At 48.3% G+C, this 17,484-nt stretch overlaps 1 protein-coding gene across 9 annotated transcripts in view; it reads right to left on the bottom strand.

The window, feature by feature from the left end:
• Positions 1 to 17,484, bottom strand: part of ADGRB1 (adhesion G protein-coupled receptor B1) — a 385,256-nt gene that overhangs the window by 152,196 nt on the left and 215,576 nt on the right. For all 9 annotated transcript variants that reach the window (XM_081204321.1, XM_081204325.1, XM_081204320.1 and 6 more), the window contains exons 12-15: positions 12,220 to 12,288; positions 8,820 to 8,928; positions 6,077 to 6,220; positions 4,972 to 5,047 (exon numbers count right to left, since the gene is read on the bottom strand). In XM_081204321.1, the coding sequence (XP_081060447.1) occupies positions 4,972 to 5,047; positions 6,077 to 6,220; positions 8,820 to 8,928; positions 12,220 to 12,288 (398 nt within the window). The remainder of the gene's footprint in view (positions 1 to 4,971; positions 5,048 to 6,076; positions 6,221 to 8,819; positions 8,929 to 12,219; positions 12,289 to 17,484) is intronic.

The raw sequence follows: 17,484 nt of genomic DNA, 5'->3' as shown, positions 1-17,484 counted from the left end.
CACAGAGCCTAAGACAAGTATTACTATGCTATAAGATCCACTGTCCTGTGATATCATATATGAGTTTGTACTACTGATGAAGCCTAGGATGGTGAAACAAGGCTAATATTCCAGAAATCCTTGTCTTAGACTCTGTGAAAGGATTCTGTGGAACTGCAACAACCTTTCATGTGGATTGTTGGACTCTATGAACAGACAGGTGGAATAGACACTTTCACATATGTGGACCTTATCAGAGAATGAACTGATCCACTGGGTCTTCTACTTTTTTCGTTGAACTTTATGAACTGCTTCTGTTGAAATCTACAACTCAATACAATGAAGAGTATAGTACAGCCGGTTACGTCTTGTATGTTTATTGAAGGAGTTTGTACAGGCAACCCCTGATTTGTGTAGGGGTTGTGCTCTGGGTCAATGCATACATGCATGAAATAGCACCTTGCTCCACCCTGTTCCATCCCAGCTCTGTCCTGCCCTTTTAGTGATGTCTTTTATGACATTCTCAGTCACTTCTGGGTTCGGTGCTATTTGTGTATATGATCCCACATACAGTGGTGCCTCGCAAGACGAAATTAATTCGTTCCGCAAGTCTCTTTGTCTTGCGGTTTTTTCGTCTTGCGATGCACGGTTTCCCATAGGAATGCATTGAAAATCAATTAATGCGTTCCTAGGGAAACCACCTTCAGGCCAGGTCCGGGGACAGTCTGTCCCCGGACCTCTTCTGAAGGCTGGGGGGGGGACAAGGGCTTTTCTTCCCACCCCCAGCATTTTAAAAAACCCTGGGACAGCGGAGGACTTCTCCGCTGTGCGGGGCTATCTTAAAATGCTGGCGGGTGGCATTTTAAAATCGCTCCGGACAGCGGAGGACTTCTCCGCTGTCCGGGGCGATTTAAAAGCCCCTGGGAAGGCAGGCAGGGGGGACAAAGACTTTCGCCCCCTGCCCGCCTTCAGAAGGTGTTCCCGCCCCGCGCCCCACTTCGGAACAGCTTTCCGAAGTGGGGCGGATGGGGCAGCTGTCCCCGCCCCCCCGCCCCACTTCGGAAGAGCTTTCCGAAGTGGGGCGGCGGGGCCAGGTGTTCCCGCCCCCCTCCCCACTTCGGAAGAGCTTTCCGAAGTGGGGCGGCGGGGCCAGGTGTTCCCGCCCCCCCTCCCCACTTCGGAAGAGCTTTCCGAAGTGGGGCGGCGGGGCCAGGTGTTCCCGCCCCCCCTCCCCACTTCGGAAGAGCTTTCCGAAGTGGGGCGGCGGGGCCAGGTGTTCCCGCCCCCCCGCCCCACTTCGGAACAGCGTTTTAAAATGCTGGGGGTGGGGAGCGAAGCGCTGCCGACCCCCAGCATTTTAAAATCTCCCCGTGTCCCGGGGAGGTTTTAAAATGCTGGGGGTCGGCAGCGCTTCGCTCCCGACCCCCAGCATTTTAAAATCTTCCCAGGACACGGGGAGATTTTAAAATGCTGGGGGTCTGCAGCGCTTCGCTCCCGACCCCCAGCATTTTAAAATCTTCCCAGGACACGGGGAGATTTTAAAATGCTGGGGGTCGGCAGCGAACGCTTCGCTCCCGCCCGCCAGCATTTTAAGATCACACGGGGCAGGCGGGGGGGAGGCAGGCGGGGGGAGCAAAGACTTTTGCCCCCCGCCGGCCTTCAGAAGAGGTCCTCTTCTGAAGGCCGGCTGTGGGCGAAAGTCTTTGCTCCTGACCGCCAGCATTTCCCTATGGGCTTTCGTCTTGCGATGCAAGCCCATAGGGAAATTCGTCTTGCGAAGCGCCTCCAAAACAGAAAACCCTTTCGTCTTGCGGGTTTTCCGTCTTGCGAGGCATTCGTCTTGCGGGGTACCACTGTATATTGGTCATGCCTAAAACAGGGATTGCCTGTACTACAAATGGGGTCCCACCACAGAGAAAACTATCTGCCTAATCTCTGGAGACTGGACTACTCAGGGCAGGGGATTGGTGTTTGGACTTAAGGGTGCCTTTAATGAATGGGTTGGCTCATATGGGGAAAGAAGGTGCTAGATTTATTTTATTTATGTATTTGTGAAATTGATTCCCTGCCCTTCATCCTAGACAGATCGCAAGCTGTACGCCACCTTAAAGCAACCGCAAAATATTAAAACAGCTGAGCTTTGGAATCCAGCTTTGTATTCAGCATCCTTCCATCTGCTCCTCTCAATACAAGGCCCATACTTGAAAACAGAGTTGGTACCAAACTTCATCTTCTTTGCAGCAGCAGCATTGCCTGCCTCTTCTCCTGCCCTGGCTCTGCCTGGCTGTAAGTCAGACTGGTGAGGGGCGCTTCTGAGCCCTGGGACCCTCATCAAGTGCCCGACCTGGAAAACCACTGGCTCCAGATCAGCTCAAAATCCCAAAGGCCTGGCAGAGGTGCTTGCAATTGCCAACAAACTCAGCTCATCTCTGGCACTGGAGGACTGCTAACCACACGTCTTTCTGAGATGATAGGATGCTGGAAATCTGTAACTACTTTGTAGGTGGTGTGTTGTTTCACTGTCAACATTCCACAGATGGGAAAGGTTGCGTGGCCACTGACTTCCCAAAGGACACCTACTGAGTTCATGGTTGTGGCAGGATTGGAACCAGGCGTCTGTCCAGCTCACAACCTCACCTGCGACATTGCACAGTTATCAAAGATGTGCAATCACTTTTTAACACCGCATTTGTTTATGGCTTGCTGCATTTAATTCACATCTCCACCCGGGGATTGATCTCCCAAGCGAATCCCACAGAGGGGACATCAGAGAGTATAGACTATTTGCTCACTAATCTGCTCACAAGTCCCAAGCCTAGATGCAGCTTCAAATCTGCAGGTACCTTCAATGATAACCAGCCGGGAGCAAAGGCCTGGAATTTACAGGAAACACTCTCATGCTAATCAGTGCAGAACGAATCTTGAAGGTGCCAGAGGGAGGCTTAATTTGCTGCCTCAGTACCTGCCTCGGCCTCAGAGAGAAGACGGAGAGGCAGGGAAAGTGAGATGTAGAACAGAGAGATCTCTCTTTTACCATCAGAGATTGCAGAGACTCACAAGCCCCAAGGCAGCACAGAGGAAGTCGGAAGCACACAGCAGGATGGCTGTGCAGGAGCGCTCCCAAAGCATCACAAAAAATACCTCCAGAGAGCACATGAGACACTCTTCAAGAGGAACCCCACAGAGAGGGAACTTGGAAGAATCCTCTGCCCTAGGGAGTATACACAAAGACACCCCCCTTTTTTGTAAATATCCCTTCCCACCTGATCATTTTCAGGACACTTGTCCATCAAAGCAGGCAGCTGATTCTCAAAGAGCAGTTCCGAATCCTTGCTCCACATCCCACATGCATTGCTGCTTGCAATTACACATCACATTCGCCACTTAAATGCACAGGTCCAAACCGCCGTTGTTTGCCCTGTCTGCAGTTGGCTGGGTAGAGCTTCTGGCTTTGCATTCAAAAGCCCAGGCAGATGTCTAAATGGGTGCAGATCCAAAGTATGTTCATCTACAATTGTTGGACTAGACCATTGGGGGTACCTTCCAACTCTACAGTTCTATGATTCTAAGTCAATGTTTTCATTGAGACCTATAAGGGCACCACATCATGTCATCATGTTTCAGCTCTGTGCAATATGGCATTGTGGCCTTTAAGGACCAAACCGCACATTCAGCAGGTCCGAGATCCCAAGTTGCTGATGAGCAGCTGAAACGGAGCAGTAGGGAGGGGTGGTCTGGTTAGCAGTGGAGACACAGCTGGTGGGAGAGAAGGCTTAAGCCTTCTCTTGCTTTCCTCCTGACACTTCCTTCCTGAGCTGATGGTTCATGTGATGTGGCAAAAATGCACCCAGAGCCTCAGCTGGAGGGAACAAATCTGGGATAAGGGAGTCCCAGGAAATCATTGGTAGGGTAAGGGTTAAGCAACATCCCTCTTGTCGGCTGCTAGAAATCACTCCCATATCTTAATATGTGGATTAAGGTTACCAGATTTCTTTCAAAGAATCCGGGGACACTTTTTTTAAAGAAAGAGGGAGAAAAGTTATTTTTAAATATATATATTAAGAAGTATTATCTTCTCTTCTGCGGTCTCCTCTGTCACGCGGCCTTCCTCTGGGCCCTGGCCTGCTCTCTTGGAGTGCTAGCCACCATGGAGTAGGCTCGGGTCGGGCCTGGGCTCGGCCACATGTCCTTGCCCTCCCAGTGTTCTCCTACCTCTCCTCCTCAGCTCGGCAAGGTCGGGGCTCCCCTCTTTTTTCCTCCTTCCTCTTTCTCTCTGTTCCTTCTCCTTCTCCTCTCCTACTTCTCCCTGCATCGGCTCCGGGGTTTTCCTGGCCCCGGAGCTCCACTTGGCAGTCAACCAGTTGGCCAGGTGCTCTCACACCCAGCCCGATTTGGGTCACAGGGGTGTGTGTGTCAGTGGTTTCCCCAGACATCCCCGGTTCCCCCTTGGCAGTGGCAGTGGCAGTGGCAGTCTCAGCAGCCTGGAGCCAGCCTGGCAGTTCAGTTGGTTCTGGCTGGCTTCAGGAGCTGCTCGCTGCCGTGGCGCCCACCATTTTGCCTTGCCAGAAGCCCCCATATGATGTGTCTTGTGCCGTTGAACCAATCACACAACATTCATTCCCTACTAATAAATCTACAACACTTAAAATATAAATCCAGGGACATTAAATGAAATCCGGGGACATTCCGGGGACGGAATTTGTCCGGGGACATATTTGTAAATCCGAGGGACATCTGGTAACCATAACTTAGATACTCTTTGACCACATTCCTGATCCCTAGATCCAGATCTGCTGGTGAATAAGTGGACTGACCCCCTCACTCATTTCTGCTTGCTTATCAACCATATGCAACTCCCAAGAACGTATCTGGGAGTCCAGCTGTGTAAGGTTGGTCAGGGAATGATTTGTCACCTCTGTTCTAAGATGTCCATGACTGACCAATGGACTACCCACTCCCAACTCATTTCACAAACACGTGCATCAGCCTTACCTCTGAAGGGAGAGGATCCCACCCAGGTTTCGGTACAGGACTGTCCCCACCACGAAGACAGCGGAGTCATCTGTCTCTGTGAAGAAGCAACAGGGCAAAAGCAAGCAACAGAATAAGTGGAGAGGAAGAGGAACTGGCTCAAGGTGGCATTGAGAGGTGATGGGCAGGAACAAGGCATGAGAGAGCAAGAAAGAGAGACGTGGGCATCAGTCAGAGAGACTGTCTAGCATGGCTTGAGAAGAGCAAGATGGAGTGAAAGAAAGTAACTCGCGTCAATCCAGACCAGTGGTTTTTTTCTTCTTTTTGGGGGTTCTCTTTTTGTTGTTAAAAAGTGTGGCACTTACTGTAACGACTTCATGGTGATTACCGGCACCTATTTTTCTAGGGGGAAAGCACTGTTACAGATCATTGACTATGGTGGGCTGGGGTTGATGGGAGTTGTAGTTCAAAGCAGCCAAATCACAAATGCATGATTGCTAGACAGCCCTCAAACAGGGGCAATGGCACCATGGAGTTTCAGAACCTGCATAGAGGGGACTCTATGATGTCATACCCCAAAACCTGGTGTCGAGGGGAAGACCATGGATTAATCCCTACCTCTTCCTTCCTGTCACTACGCACTCCTTTTTCTGCCTGCGATGGGGGAAGACATATCTTTGCTCTCCTCTGGAAAGCAATTTCCATTTTGAACTGGATGGTGGATATTTGTAACGTTTAAGGATTAAACCAGCCTGCCTGGTTTTCATCAGTGCAGCTGTTGAACCATGGCAAGGCTTTGATAAGTGGGTAAACCCTGCGGTTTTTTCTTGTTTACTTAAGAATCGGAGACTGAATTATTTGCTAAGAATTTGCTAAGAAACATAGAACAAGAAGATAATCCAAGTCTGAATAAAGTATCCTTGGATAGCATATGTCTATATCTATCTCTACTCTATCTATATCTACTCTCTATATCTCTATCTATCTATCTATCTGTATCTGTATCTATACTGATCAGAATAAAAAGGCAAAATTAACACACACTGCTCTTCCTCCATGACATGCTTCTGTCTGCAGCCTGTGCCAAGAGGAAAAATCTCACCTGCAGCCATCCCATTCCCCTTACCTGAAACCCCCGTGGACAGGATGCTTTTGGAAACAGTGACCTTGTCCTCTGCACTGCGGGCCCAATCCACCATGCCCCGCCAGCCTTTCATAGGGAAGCTAATGTCTTTGGCTGCGTTGGCAGGAAGCTTCTGGATGCTGAGGACTTGAGAGGAGAGAGAAAGAGAGAGAGAGAGAGGAAGAAATCAAGCCAACTTTCATCTGCCCAGTGAGTTTCGCATGCACAGGAGTAACAATGGACATTTAGATCAGGAGAACAACTTAGCAGCTTGGTTGTGGGCGTACAGAAGAGGAATAGGGAGTGAAATCAGGGGCCTGGAACTTCGCATCTTGGGGGTCAAATGTGGCCCTCTAGGTCTCTGTATCTGGCCCTTTGAGCCTTCTCTAGCCTGCACCCTTCACTGGTCCTGCTTCTCTCTTCCCCGCCACCTCCCTGATTATTTCTGTTTCGCCAGAATGGGTCTTTGCTCATCTGGAGGGAGGATAGAGAAGGGTGTGTGTACCTACTGTCCAAAGGTAAATTTTGAACTTGTTGGTCTGCCCAATTTCTGCTTCTGGCCCTGCCAGCCACTGGGTGTGGTCTTCAGAAGGTTGCCCCAAAGGGAACACAAACTTTGGGCTGAAAATGTTTCCCCTCCCTGAGTTAAATTCATTCAACTGTTCCATATAAAGAACTTTCAATGACAGTCTCAATTACAGAGCACATTTTTCACATCTGTTTCTCCTGGTTGTTGGCAGGGCAGACAGATAAGCTTTGATATAATGCACTCATCATGCGTTCAAGCCTTTTGGAGTAGAGTTTTGGAGACTCTAATGGAAATTGTTGGAGTGAGGAACCTATCAGGACTCACAACTGAGATATCAGGTTCCTATTTGTTAGCGCCTTCTAGGGATATTGGAGAAGTACAGGAGCTCCATCTATCAGGCAGCAGGAAATGGTATCAAAATGTTTATAACTGACAAAGTTATAAGAAAGGAACAATGAAGTATGTGGAGTTTGCAATATTCAATATCAATATTAGGCAGAGACTCGTGGTTGCGTCTTCTTGGTGGTGGCTCCTCATTTATGAAATTCCCTCCGATTGGAATTACTCTCATCCCCCTTCAACAACTTATTTTCATTACCTACTGAAAAACACAGGTCTGCAACATTTGGCATATGATGGCTAATAAGACAATTGCATCCTTCACTGTTTTGCGGCCACTACTGTGTTGACGACCGTTCTTTTTATGATACTGAGGTTTTGAAATTTTATTGCTGACCTTTCATTTTCTGCTTTATTGCCAAGTGTTCCGAGGTAGATGTAAGTGGTGCAGCAAATTAATGTGATGTAATGAAGTTTGTCTTAGTTGCGCCTATTGTTATACACGGCTTGTCTGAACAAATTAACTCCGCACGACAGGAACGTACGATGCTGAGTTAAGCTGAGTCAGGCAATTGGTACATCTAGCCCTGGACAGCTTAATCTGACTGGCAGCATCTCCCCAGGGGTCTCAGGCAGAGAATGTCTGAAGCATCTGCTTCCTTATCCTTTCACCTGAAGATGCCAAGGATTGAACCTGAACCAGGGAAGTTCTGCTTGCAAGGTGAGTGCAGATTTGGTGGCCCGGTTGCTCACCTGGGCGAGATGGTTTGAACATATAATTACACTGATCCTGGACTGACTGCACCAGCTACCAGTTAGTTTCCGGGCCCAATTCAAAGTGCTGGTTTTGACCTATAAAGCCTTAAATGTCTCAGTACTGCAATACCTCAAGGACCACCTCTTTCCGTATGAACCTGCCCAGACCCTAATATCATCTTCTGAGGCTCTTCTTTGGGTGCCTCCGCCTCGAGAGGTCCAGAGAGCAACAACATGAAAACGGGGCCTTCTCTGTAGTGGCTCCCCATCTGTGGAATGCTCTCCCCAGGGAGGTTTGGCTGGCACCTTCATTAGATACCTTTAAAGGTAAAGGGACCCCTGACCATTAGGTCCAGTCGTGACCGACTCTGGGATTGCGGTGCTCATCTTGATTTATTGGCCGAGGGAGCCGGCGTTTGTCCGCAGACAGCTTCCGGGTTATGTGGCCAGCATGACTAAGCCACTTCCGGCAAACCAGAGCAGTGCACGGAAATGCCGTTTACCTTCCCGCCAGAGCGGTACCTATTTATCTACTTGCACTTTGATGTGCTTTCAAACAGCTAGGTTGGCAGGAGCAGGGACCAAGCAATGGGAGCTCACCCCATCATGGGGATTCCAACTGCCAACCTTCTGATCGGCAAGTCCTAGGCTCTGTGGTTTAATCCACAGTGCCACCCGCATCCCTTTAGATACCTTTAGGCACCAGGCAATAGCGTTCCTCTTCAACCAGGCCTTTGGTTGATTGATATCCCATGCCCCTCCAAAATGTGCTGGGGAGGGGGAGTTATTGTGCTGTTTTTGCTTTATTATGTATTTTGTGTTTTATTTTGTGATTTTATGCTGTAACCACCCTGAGGGTATAGGGCTGTATTCTGCTAATAAATAAAACAAAATGTCCCAAGGGCCAAACTACACATTGCACGCAAATGTATCCTAAAGAAACCAGCAGTTGGAGCTAGCTCAGTGTCTCTTTCCCTAGAGGAAGGAATTGGATAAACAGCCTCCCCACTGATACCCCCCATCAATTAAGCCAAACTGCAGAAAAAGAATAAATGCTATTAATGCTTTGAAATGATCAGCTGGCTAAAGGCATTCAGGAATGGGGTGGTCCAACCTACTCACCCAGGTTTTCAGTCACTTGATAGGAATCCTGGAAGTCCTTCATACGAAATCCTATGACGTCAATGAAGTCCTCCACCAGCCTAAAAAGTTCCTTGACATTCGGTCCCATCTGCAAAGGCATGCATATATTTATTTTTAATAATAATAATAATAATAATAATAATAATAATAATAATAATAATAATAGACCTGCAGGTCCATAATTGCTGATAACCCAAGACTAAGTTCAAATTGGGGTCCTCCTTCCCCCTCTCTCACACACAAACACACACAGCACTTCCTCAAGTAAGACCAGGATAACAGTCACAATAGATCCCGAAAATTTTATACTGCCAATTTTGTGCAATGTATTCATCCTTTTGGATGATGATGATGATGATGATGAGTTTTTCTAGACTGGCCTTCACCTGACAATTGCAGAATGGCATACATCATCATAAAATCATACACAAAATAAAAATAAAGGGCTGTTTCCAACCCTACTGTATTGCTATTGCAGCAGACATTCTCTTGTGCAAAAGAAATTCCTCCTCTTTTCTGGACTCTCGGGAGCTGATTTTTAAGGCACACAGAAAGATGGAAGGGAAGTCCTGAGTGGGACTCTGAGCAAACTGCATTAAATATCACTCAAATGCTGTGCTATCTTCAAACATTAAGCACATTGGGTACCTCGAGTATCGCATATGGCCTGCAAGGTAACTTTCTTCCCCAAACCTGAACAAAGTAATGAACTTTCAGATGGTAATGAAAAGGAGCCCAACTGTATTTCAAAATGACTTTTTGGGGTGAGGGAAGGAGAAATAACAGCTGCCCCATTTTCTCTTAAGGCCTGAGGAATAGCACCTTGATTTCGTGACAATGCCCAAGGCCTGCAGATATGCACAGAAAGCCTGGCTGTGGGATGTGAAACACAAGAGCAGTCAAGTGCAACATTTCTAGAGTGAACATGTTTATACATGGGGAGGAATGCTTGTCCAGCCAGCAGGTCAACTTCCTGTTTCCTTCTGGGCTGGGACAGACTTCCTCTGCATGTGTCTAGAGGTGGGCATGGCCTCACCTGTGCAGGTAACAACAAAAGCACAGGGCAGGGCAGCCATCTCTCTCTCTTTGACTACATGCATCGAAGAAGCAACATCTGCTTAGCCAAAGATGCTCTTTTGGCCAAGAGAGGACAAAGGGACTGTCTCCTTATGAGATAGTTTCCAGGTGTATGTTACTTTTCTAAGCTAAGTCTGCCTTCTGGGATCTGATTGTGAACAGAATGTGAGTAAACTCTTTTTTATACTTTTATAGAAGACTGTGTCGTGTCTGATCTTTTATGAGGGAATAAGGGGGAAATCCCAGAGCAGTTGTTATAGAGGCTTTAGCGAGCCTGAGCAAACACATCCGTTGCGAGTTTTAAAAAGGGGAATGTTACTCTGCTAAATTGTGAACTTGTTTATACAAATTGGAAAGCCTATAATCAGACAGTATATCCTCTCCTGCATCCTGAACATTCCCACAAAGGCTTATATTTTCAGCCCAGCAGCTTGTTATGCTACACTGGTATACAACTGGCCTACAGCACAAAGGGGATTTCAACATCTTCCCTAGGTTCCCCCCCCTCCTCCTGCATTTATTGGATTTAGCGCACATAGATCTTCCTGGGATTTTATTTGGAAATAGGATAGAGGATGTAAGGGAAGACACCTCTGTCACAGCCCAAGTCCTTCCACACAGGCTTCCCAGGCCAGCGTGGTGTAGTGGTTAAGAGCAGTGGACTCATAATCTGGTGAACTGGGTTTGATTCCCCTCTCCTCCACGTGCAGCTGCTGGGTGACCTTGGGCCAGTCACACTTCTCTGAAATCTCTCAGCCTCACTCACCTCACAGAGTGTTTGTTGTGGGGGAGGAAGGGAAAAGGAGATTGTTAGCCGCTTTGAGACTCCTTATGGGGAGTGATAAAGTGGGATATCAAATCCAAACTCTTCTTCTTCCTGCATTCGCAGAGGATGGATTTGAAAATCCGCTAGCAGGATTTGGAGCTGCAACACTTTCAGCACGAAACAGCAGCTTTCAGGGATGCCTGAATTGCTTCTCCAAAGTTTGCCCCCTTTCCCCCTAGCATTAGTTCATAGCTGTTTGCATCCTAATCGACTGCAGCTGTAGCACCACTTCTTTTTTAAAAAATAATAATAATAGCCTGCCTTCTCCCTTAATAAGAGTGATACTGTCATGCAGCCAATTGGATCCATCCGCAAGATGGCACCTCTGAAGGAAAATAAGGCTAGTTTAAAGCGAGGATGTGCCTATGGTGATGTCATGCAGACAAATCCGATTGGCTGCATCCTAAGATGACATCGGTTGTTATCAGATATTGTCATTTGGATGAAACAAGGGGGCTGAGGACACAGTGGAATGGGGGTGTGATTTGTTGTGCAAGCTGAGTATTGTTGCCACAGTCTGGATTTCAGGTATGGTACAGTGGTGGAATGTGGTACTATGGCTTTTGGAATGAGGCCAAAATTTGGCGTACCGTGCACCCCACAGCCCTCACTGTGCTGGATTTTGAGGGTCCTAGAGCCCTCCCAACACCTTCCCAAAGCTGGCCAAGCACTAACTAGGCTTTGGGAGGACTCTAGGACCTGTGATAGCCCTCAGGCCTCCTTCCCATAGCTGGGCAACTGCTTACTGGTGCCCAGTGCGGGGAACTCCTAAAAAGAATAAAGACACAACAGTCTTCTTTTGAAAGTATGACAAGTTTACTCACATTCAGTTCACAGTTGGATCCCTGAAGGCAGGCTTTAGCTTGTAGTTACCGATACCATGTGGCTCGTAAGAATGGGCCCGTGTGCTGCTGGCAGAGAGTCAGCAGTGCAGTCCAAGAGAAGAAATGGCACCAAAAGAGGAAGATGGCTGCGCGACTGGACCTTTTGTTAGGTCTGCAAGAGTCATGCCCACCTACCTGGTCACATGCAAGGGGAGTATGCTCCAGACCAGGTGTAACAGGAAATTCTACCTTGGCTGGAGTAACACCCCCTGTCTGTGTCCACTCTAGGGAAACAAGGAATGTTGCATTTGACTGCTCCAGTGGATTACATCCCCCAGATCTATGGAGGCCCACATTCAAATCCCAGGGCAGAGGTTCCCCACTCCTGCTCTAGGTTGCCTTGCCAAGCATTCCCCATCAGCTCTTCCAATCTGCAGTGTGGTTCATTGGTTAAAGTGTTGGAACAGGACCTGAGAGATAGTGTCTGTCAGGTTCTTTGAAGAAACCAAGGGAGAAAGGGCTAGATAAATATTGAAATGTTCACACTGACTCACAGCCTTGTTAAAACCCCTGAGAGACAGACATTTGTACTCGTACACATACAAAACTCCCAAAGCTGATGATGCCCATTTGAAGGACAAGGTTCACATACCAGCTGAGCCTCTTCCCACTTGTCTCGGTTATCTTCTGTCAGGATGTTGCTAATTATCTGGACAAAGTTCTAGGACACAAAGACAAAACAAAGAAGCAAAAGCTGTGATCCGAGGAAGGGTTTGGTTTCATCCATTCAGGTCTCGCCCAAAGCATATGATCATCCCTAGAAGGGCTATAGCTCAGTGAAAGGGCATCTGCCTTGCATTCAGAAGGTCCCGGGTTCAGTCCCCGGCATATCCAGGTAGAGTTGGGAGAGACACCTCCATCTGAATTCATGGAGAGCTGCTACCAGTCAGTGCAGACAATACTGAACTAGGTGGACAAATGGGCCTATGTAGTAGAAGGAAACCTGCTTGCTATGTCCCTAGAATTTGCTCCACTGCTCTCGGTCAACCCATTTTGCTGCTCTGGAAAAGGAAACAGCCCTGCAGTTGTCTGAAAGTCATGCTACACATCTCCATCCACTTCTGAGCTGACCCAGAAGAGCCCAGAAAAAAATGTGTGCTTCGTGACAGCTACAGTGGTACCTCGGGTTACATACGCTTCAGGTTACACACTCCGCTAACCCAGAAATAGTGCTCCAAGTTCAGAACTTTGCTTCAGGATAAGAACAGAAATTGTGCTCCGGCCGCATGGCAGCAGCAGGAGGCCCCATTAGCTAAAGTGGTGCTTCAGGTTAAGAACAGTTTCAGGTTAAGTACGGCCCTCCGGAACGAATTAAGTACTTAACCCGAGGTACCACTGTAAAGGGAACCAGACCCTGGATCTAGGGATGTCAGAAAATTTCACTGGAGATGGAAACAGGAATGGAAATGGCCAATGTTTGCTTATTCGTCCAGAGCGGAAATTAAGCCAGACAGCCTGGCCAGAATTCACTGTTCTCATTGATTGGGGTCCACAAACAACATGCAATTGACTACTTTCCCCTTCTCCATTTGTGTTGCATTCCCTTTGCACTGAAGTGAATGGGGTGGAATAAAGTGACGGCAATGCAATTTGTGCATTTCGCCACAGCGGGCAGTGAGATGAACTGACTGCAGTAGAAGGGGTGCTGCCTGCAAGAATTGCAAGGGAGGAAAGGAAAACACTGCCTTTTTTCATCCCTACCTGAATCCCACCTCCATGTATCCCAGATGGTGTCAGGGACTGGGCAGGGAAGGAATGGTGGGGACCACCTCCCCATCCTGACCCTTCCAGGGAGGATGAAAAGGAAGCCAGTATAGATGTGCAACAGGGGTTTGAGGGAGGTCACAGCTCAGAGGCAGGTGAGGGGGGAAGATGGGAAATCATGGGAGACCCGGAACAACACCCAGCTGACACATTGTCATTAGAAATCATTCCAGGCCCTCCATCTCCCAGAACCTGGCGAGCCTTAAAAGTAGGAGAGTAAAGAGCTCAAAGACAGAGGACAGGTAGTAGCACCTGTAGAAGTGATGAATGAGGAAGTGGGAGAGATGGGGGGGTGGAGATTCACTCGGGACAATGTCATTATCCAAGACAAGAGGCTGGGTTCTATAGCCTCTCTCTGTAATATTGAAATAAAAAAGGACAGTAAGAAACTTTCCCTTTTCTTTATACTTTCCTGGGCAACCAGCTGGGAGCAGCTGACAGCATCCTGACAACAGATGGTAAGATAAGGTTACCAATTTTTTTCCCCCAAAGAATCCGGGGACACTTTTTTTAAAGAAAGAGGGAGAAAAAGTTATTTTGAAAAAAGTTATTTTAAAAAAATAGTAAGAAGTAATATCTTCTCTTCTGTGGTCTCCTCTGTTACGTAGCCTTCTTCTGGGTCTGGCCTGCTCTCTTGGAGCGCTAGCCACCATGGAGTAGGCTTGGGTTGGGACTGGGCTTGGCCACATGTCCTTGCTCTCCCGGTGCTCTCCTACCTCTCCTCCTCAGCTCAGCAAGGTCAGGGCTCCCCTCTTTTTTCTCCTTCCTCTTTCTCTCTCTTCCTTCTCCTTCTCCTCTCCTACTTCTCCCTGCGTCAGCTCTGGGGTTTTCCTGGCCCCAGAGCTCTGCTTGGCAGTCAGCCAGGTGGCTGGGTGCTCTCGCACCCAGCTCAATTTGGGTCGCGGGGTGTGTGTGTCAGCGGTTCCCCCCATTGACGCACTGGGCGTCCCCAGTTCCCCGTGGCAGTGGCAGTCTCAGCAGCCTGGAGCCAGCCTGGTAGTGCAGTTGGCTCTGGCTGGCTTCAGGAGCTGCCTGCTGCCGTGGCGCCCACCATTTTGCTTTGCCGGAAGTCCCCATGTGATGTGTCTTGCGCCGTTGAACCAATCACGCAACATCCGTTCCCTACTAATAAATCTACAACACTTAAAATATAAATCCGGGGACATTAAATGAAATCCGGGGACAGATTTTTGTCTGGGGACAGATTTGTAAATCCGGGGACTGGCCCCGGGAAACGAGGACATCTGGTAACCATATGGTAAGATGCTGAGATACCACCACTGCCCTCTCCCAGGACACAGGCACCAAGAAATGGCTCTACAAAAAAAAATGGCTCTACAAAAATGGCTCTATTGCTCCTGTGCCCTGTGCTCATGGGCTTCATAAAGGCTTCTGGTTGGCCATTGTGGGAAAGTGGAAGCTGGACTGAGTGCACCTTCTGTGTGATCCAGCAGGGTTCTCCTTTCATTCCTATGCAGTGGTGGCTGAGGCCACTGGGGGATGTGCAATGCATGTGGGATGTGGAGCAAGGATTCAGAACTGCTCTTTAGCTGCCTGCTTTGATGGACAAGTGTCCTGAAAATGATCAGGTGGGAAGGCAGGGATATTTACAAAAAAGGGGGGTGTCTTTGTGCATACTCCCTAGGGCAGAGGATTCTTCCAAGTTCCCTCTCTGTGGGGTTCCTCTTGAAGAGTGTCTCATGTGCTCTCTGGAGGTATTTTTTGTGATGCTTTGGGAGCGCTCCTGCACAGCCATCCTGCTGTGTGCTTCCGACTTCCTCTGTGCTGCCTTGGGGCTTGTGAGTCTCTGCAATCTCTGATGGTAAAAGAGAGATCTCTCTGTTCTACATCTCACTTTCCCTGCCTCTCCGTCTTCTCTCTGAGGCCGAGGCAGGTACTGAGGCAGCAAATTAAGCCCAAGTGTAGGGGGCACCAGTGACAATGACAAGCAGAGACAATGAATTCTAGCTTTCATAGAACCTTAGAATTGTAGAATCGGAAGGCACCACGAGGGTCATCTAGTCCAACCCCCTGCAATGCAGGGATATTTGGTCCACCGTGAGGCTCAAACCCACAACCCTGAGATTAAGGGTCTCACGCTCTACCAACTGGGCTATCCAATCACTCAGTTCAGTTTCCCATGGGGCCAGCTCAGTTTCCTGTGGTTCCCATCGGGTTCGACTGAGCTACTCTGTCCTTCCACGAGGACAATGCTGAGACAATGGAGGAAGATGCCACAAGGCAGCATCACTCCCTGGACTGAGTTGAAAATAAGAAGGCAGGCAGACTGAAATTGGTGCCGCCACGCCCCATTAATCCCAATGGCCCTGCCTCAACTGTTCCTAGGCTCCTAACACCTGGTCTGCTGCTGTTTATATTTCCCCAGAGCGTCCGTCCGGTCCATCCCATCCCTGAGAGTTCAGGAAAGAGGTGGGAAAGGAGGAGGTCTTTATTTCAAAGCCATTGATTTCCTTTCCAATTAGATAATTAGCAACAACGCCATGCGGGAAAGCAATCCAAGAGGCTATATTTAACATTTTAAAGGCATGTGACCGTGACCTTCCCCAAGGACAGTCCCATAGCTGCTCTGCACAGACAACTGCAGAATGACGAATCCTATCTCCCGGTTCCACCATGGGAACACCAAATACTTTCCTTTTTTTCCCCACTGACCACTGCGGCTCTGTCCATAGATGGCACTGAAACCAATTCATTCCGGCCCAGGGAAATTTCATTTCGAAAATGAAACTTTGCTTTCCAAAGTTGCATTCTAGCCACTGGGGAGAAGCAAGAGGGAAGAGCAATTTTTGGAGATGCGGGGGGGGGGGGACAATTTCATTTTCTCCCCACTGCACCAGGAGTAGAGCTGGTACTTTACTGCTACTGTCCCTGATCGAGAAAACCATGATGGCTGGAGAGGACTGGGTCAAACACATACTTTCATTATGACAGATAAGGCTATCAATGGCTACTAGTCCTTCCCTCCCTTTTGGACCTTCCACTAAGTCTCTGAAAATAATAATAATAATAATAATAATAATAATAATAATAATAATAATAATAATAATAATAATAATAATAATAATAATAATTTCTTATTTATACCCCGCCCATCTCACTGGGTTTCCCCAGCCACTCTGGGCGGCTTCCAACAAAACACTAAAATACAATAACCTATTAAACATTAAAAGCTTCCCTAAACAGGGCTGCCTTCAGATGTCTTCTAAACGTTTGGTAGTTATTTTTCTCTTTGACATCTGGTGGGAGGGCGTTCCACAGAGCGGGTGCCACTACCGAAAAGGCCCTCTGTCTGTTTCCCTGTAGCTTGGCTCATTGCAGCAAGGGAACCACCAGAAGGCCCTCGGCGCTGGATCTCAGTGTCCGGGCAGAACGATGGGGGTGGAGACGCTCCTCCAAGTATACTGGACCAAGGCCGTTTAGGGCTTTCAAGGTCAGCACCAACACTTTGAATTGTGCTCGGAAACGTACTGGGAACCAGTGTAGGGCTTTCAAGACCGGTGTTATATGATTTTGGCAGCCGCTCCCAGTCACCAGTCTAGCTGCCGCATTCTGGATTGGTTGTAGTTTCCGGGTCACCTTCAAAGGTAGCCCCATGTACAGCGTAGTGCAGTAGTCCAAGCGAGAGATAACCAGAGCATGCACCACTCTGGCGAGACAGTCTGCGGGCCTGTTGCTAGGGGTCAGAAGTGGAGAGAATTACTGTTGCTGAAGGCTTCCCATGGGCATCTGGTTGAGCCCTGGGAGAGGAAGAAGCTGAGCTGGATGGGTTTAATCAAGCAAGGCTTTTCTTGACTGTTAAAAAGGGATTGGAGTAGATAAATTAAGGAAGGTTATATAGATCTATTAGCCATGATACCTAAATTGAAACTCAGTGTTCAGAGCCAATTATGTTCAGAGCAGTTCCTGGAAGATTAAAACAAAGGGGGCGGGGAATGTGTGAAATTATCTAGCCCTCATATCAGTACTTTAGCTGTGACTCCTGCATTGCACAGGGTTAGACTAGACGTCCCCTTGGGTCCCTTCCAACTCTACAGTCCTATGATTCTGGTTATGGATTTTCTGGATGCATCTG

The sequence above is a fragment of the Podarcis bocagei genome, assembly GCF_964188305.1.
Source record: "Podarcis bocagei genome assembly, chromosome: 8".
Lineage (NCBI taxonomy): Eukaryota > Metazoa > Chordata > Lepidosauria > Squamata > Lacertidae > Podarcis > Podarcis bocagei.
The sequence above is the reverse complement of the archived record's forward strand: the minus strand, read 5'-3'. Positions and strand labels throughout refer to the sequence as shown.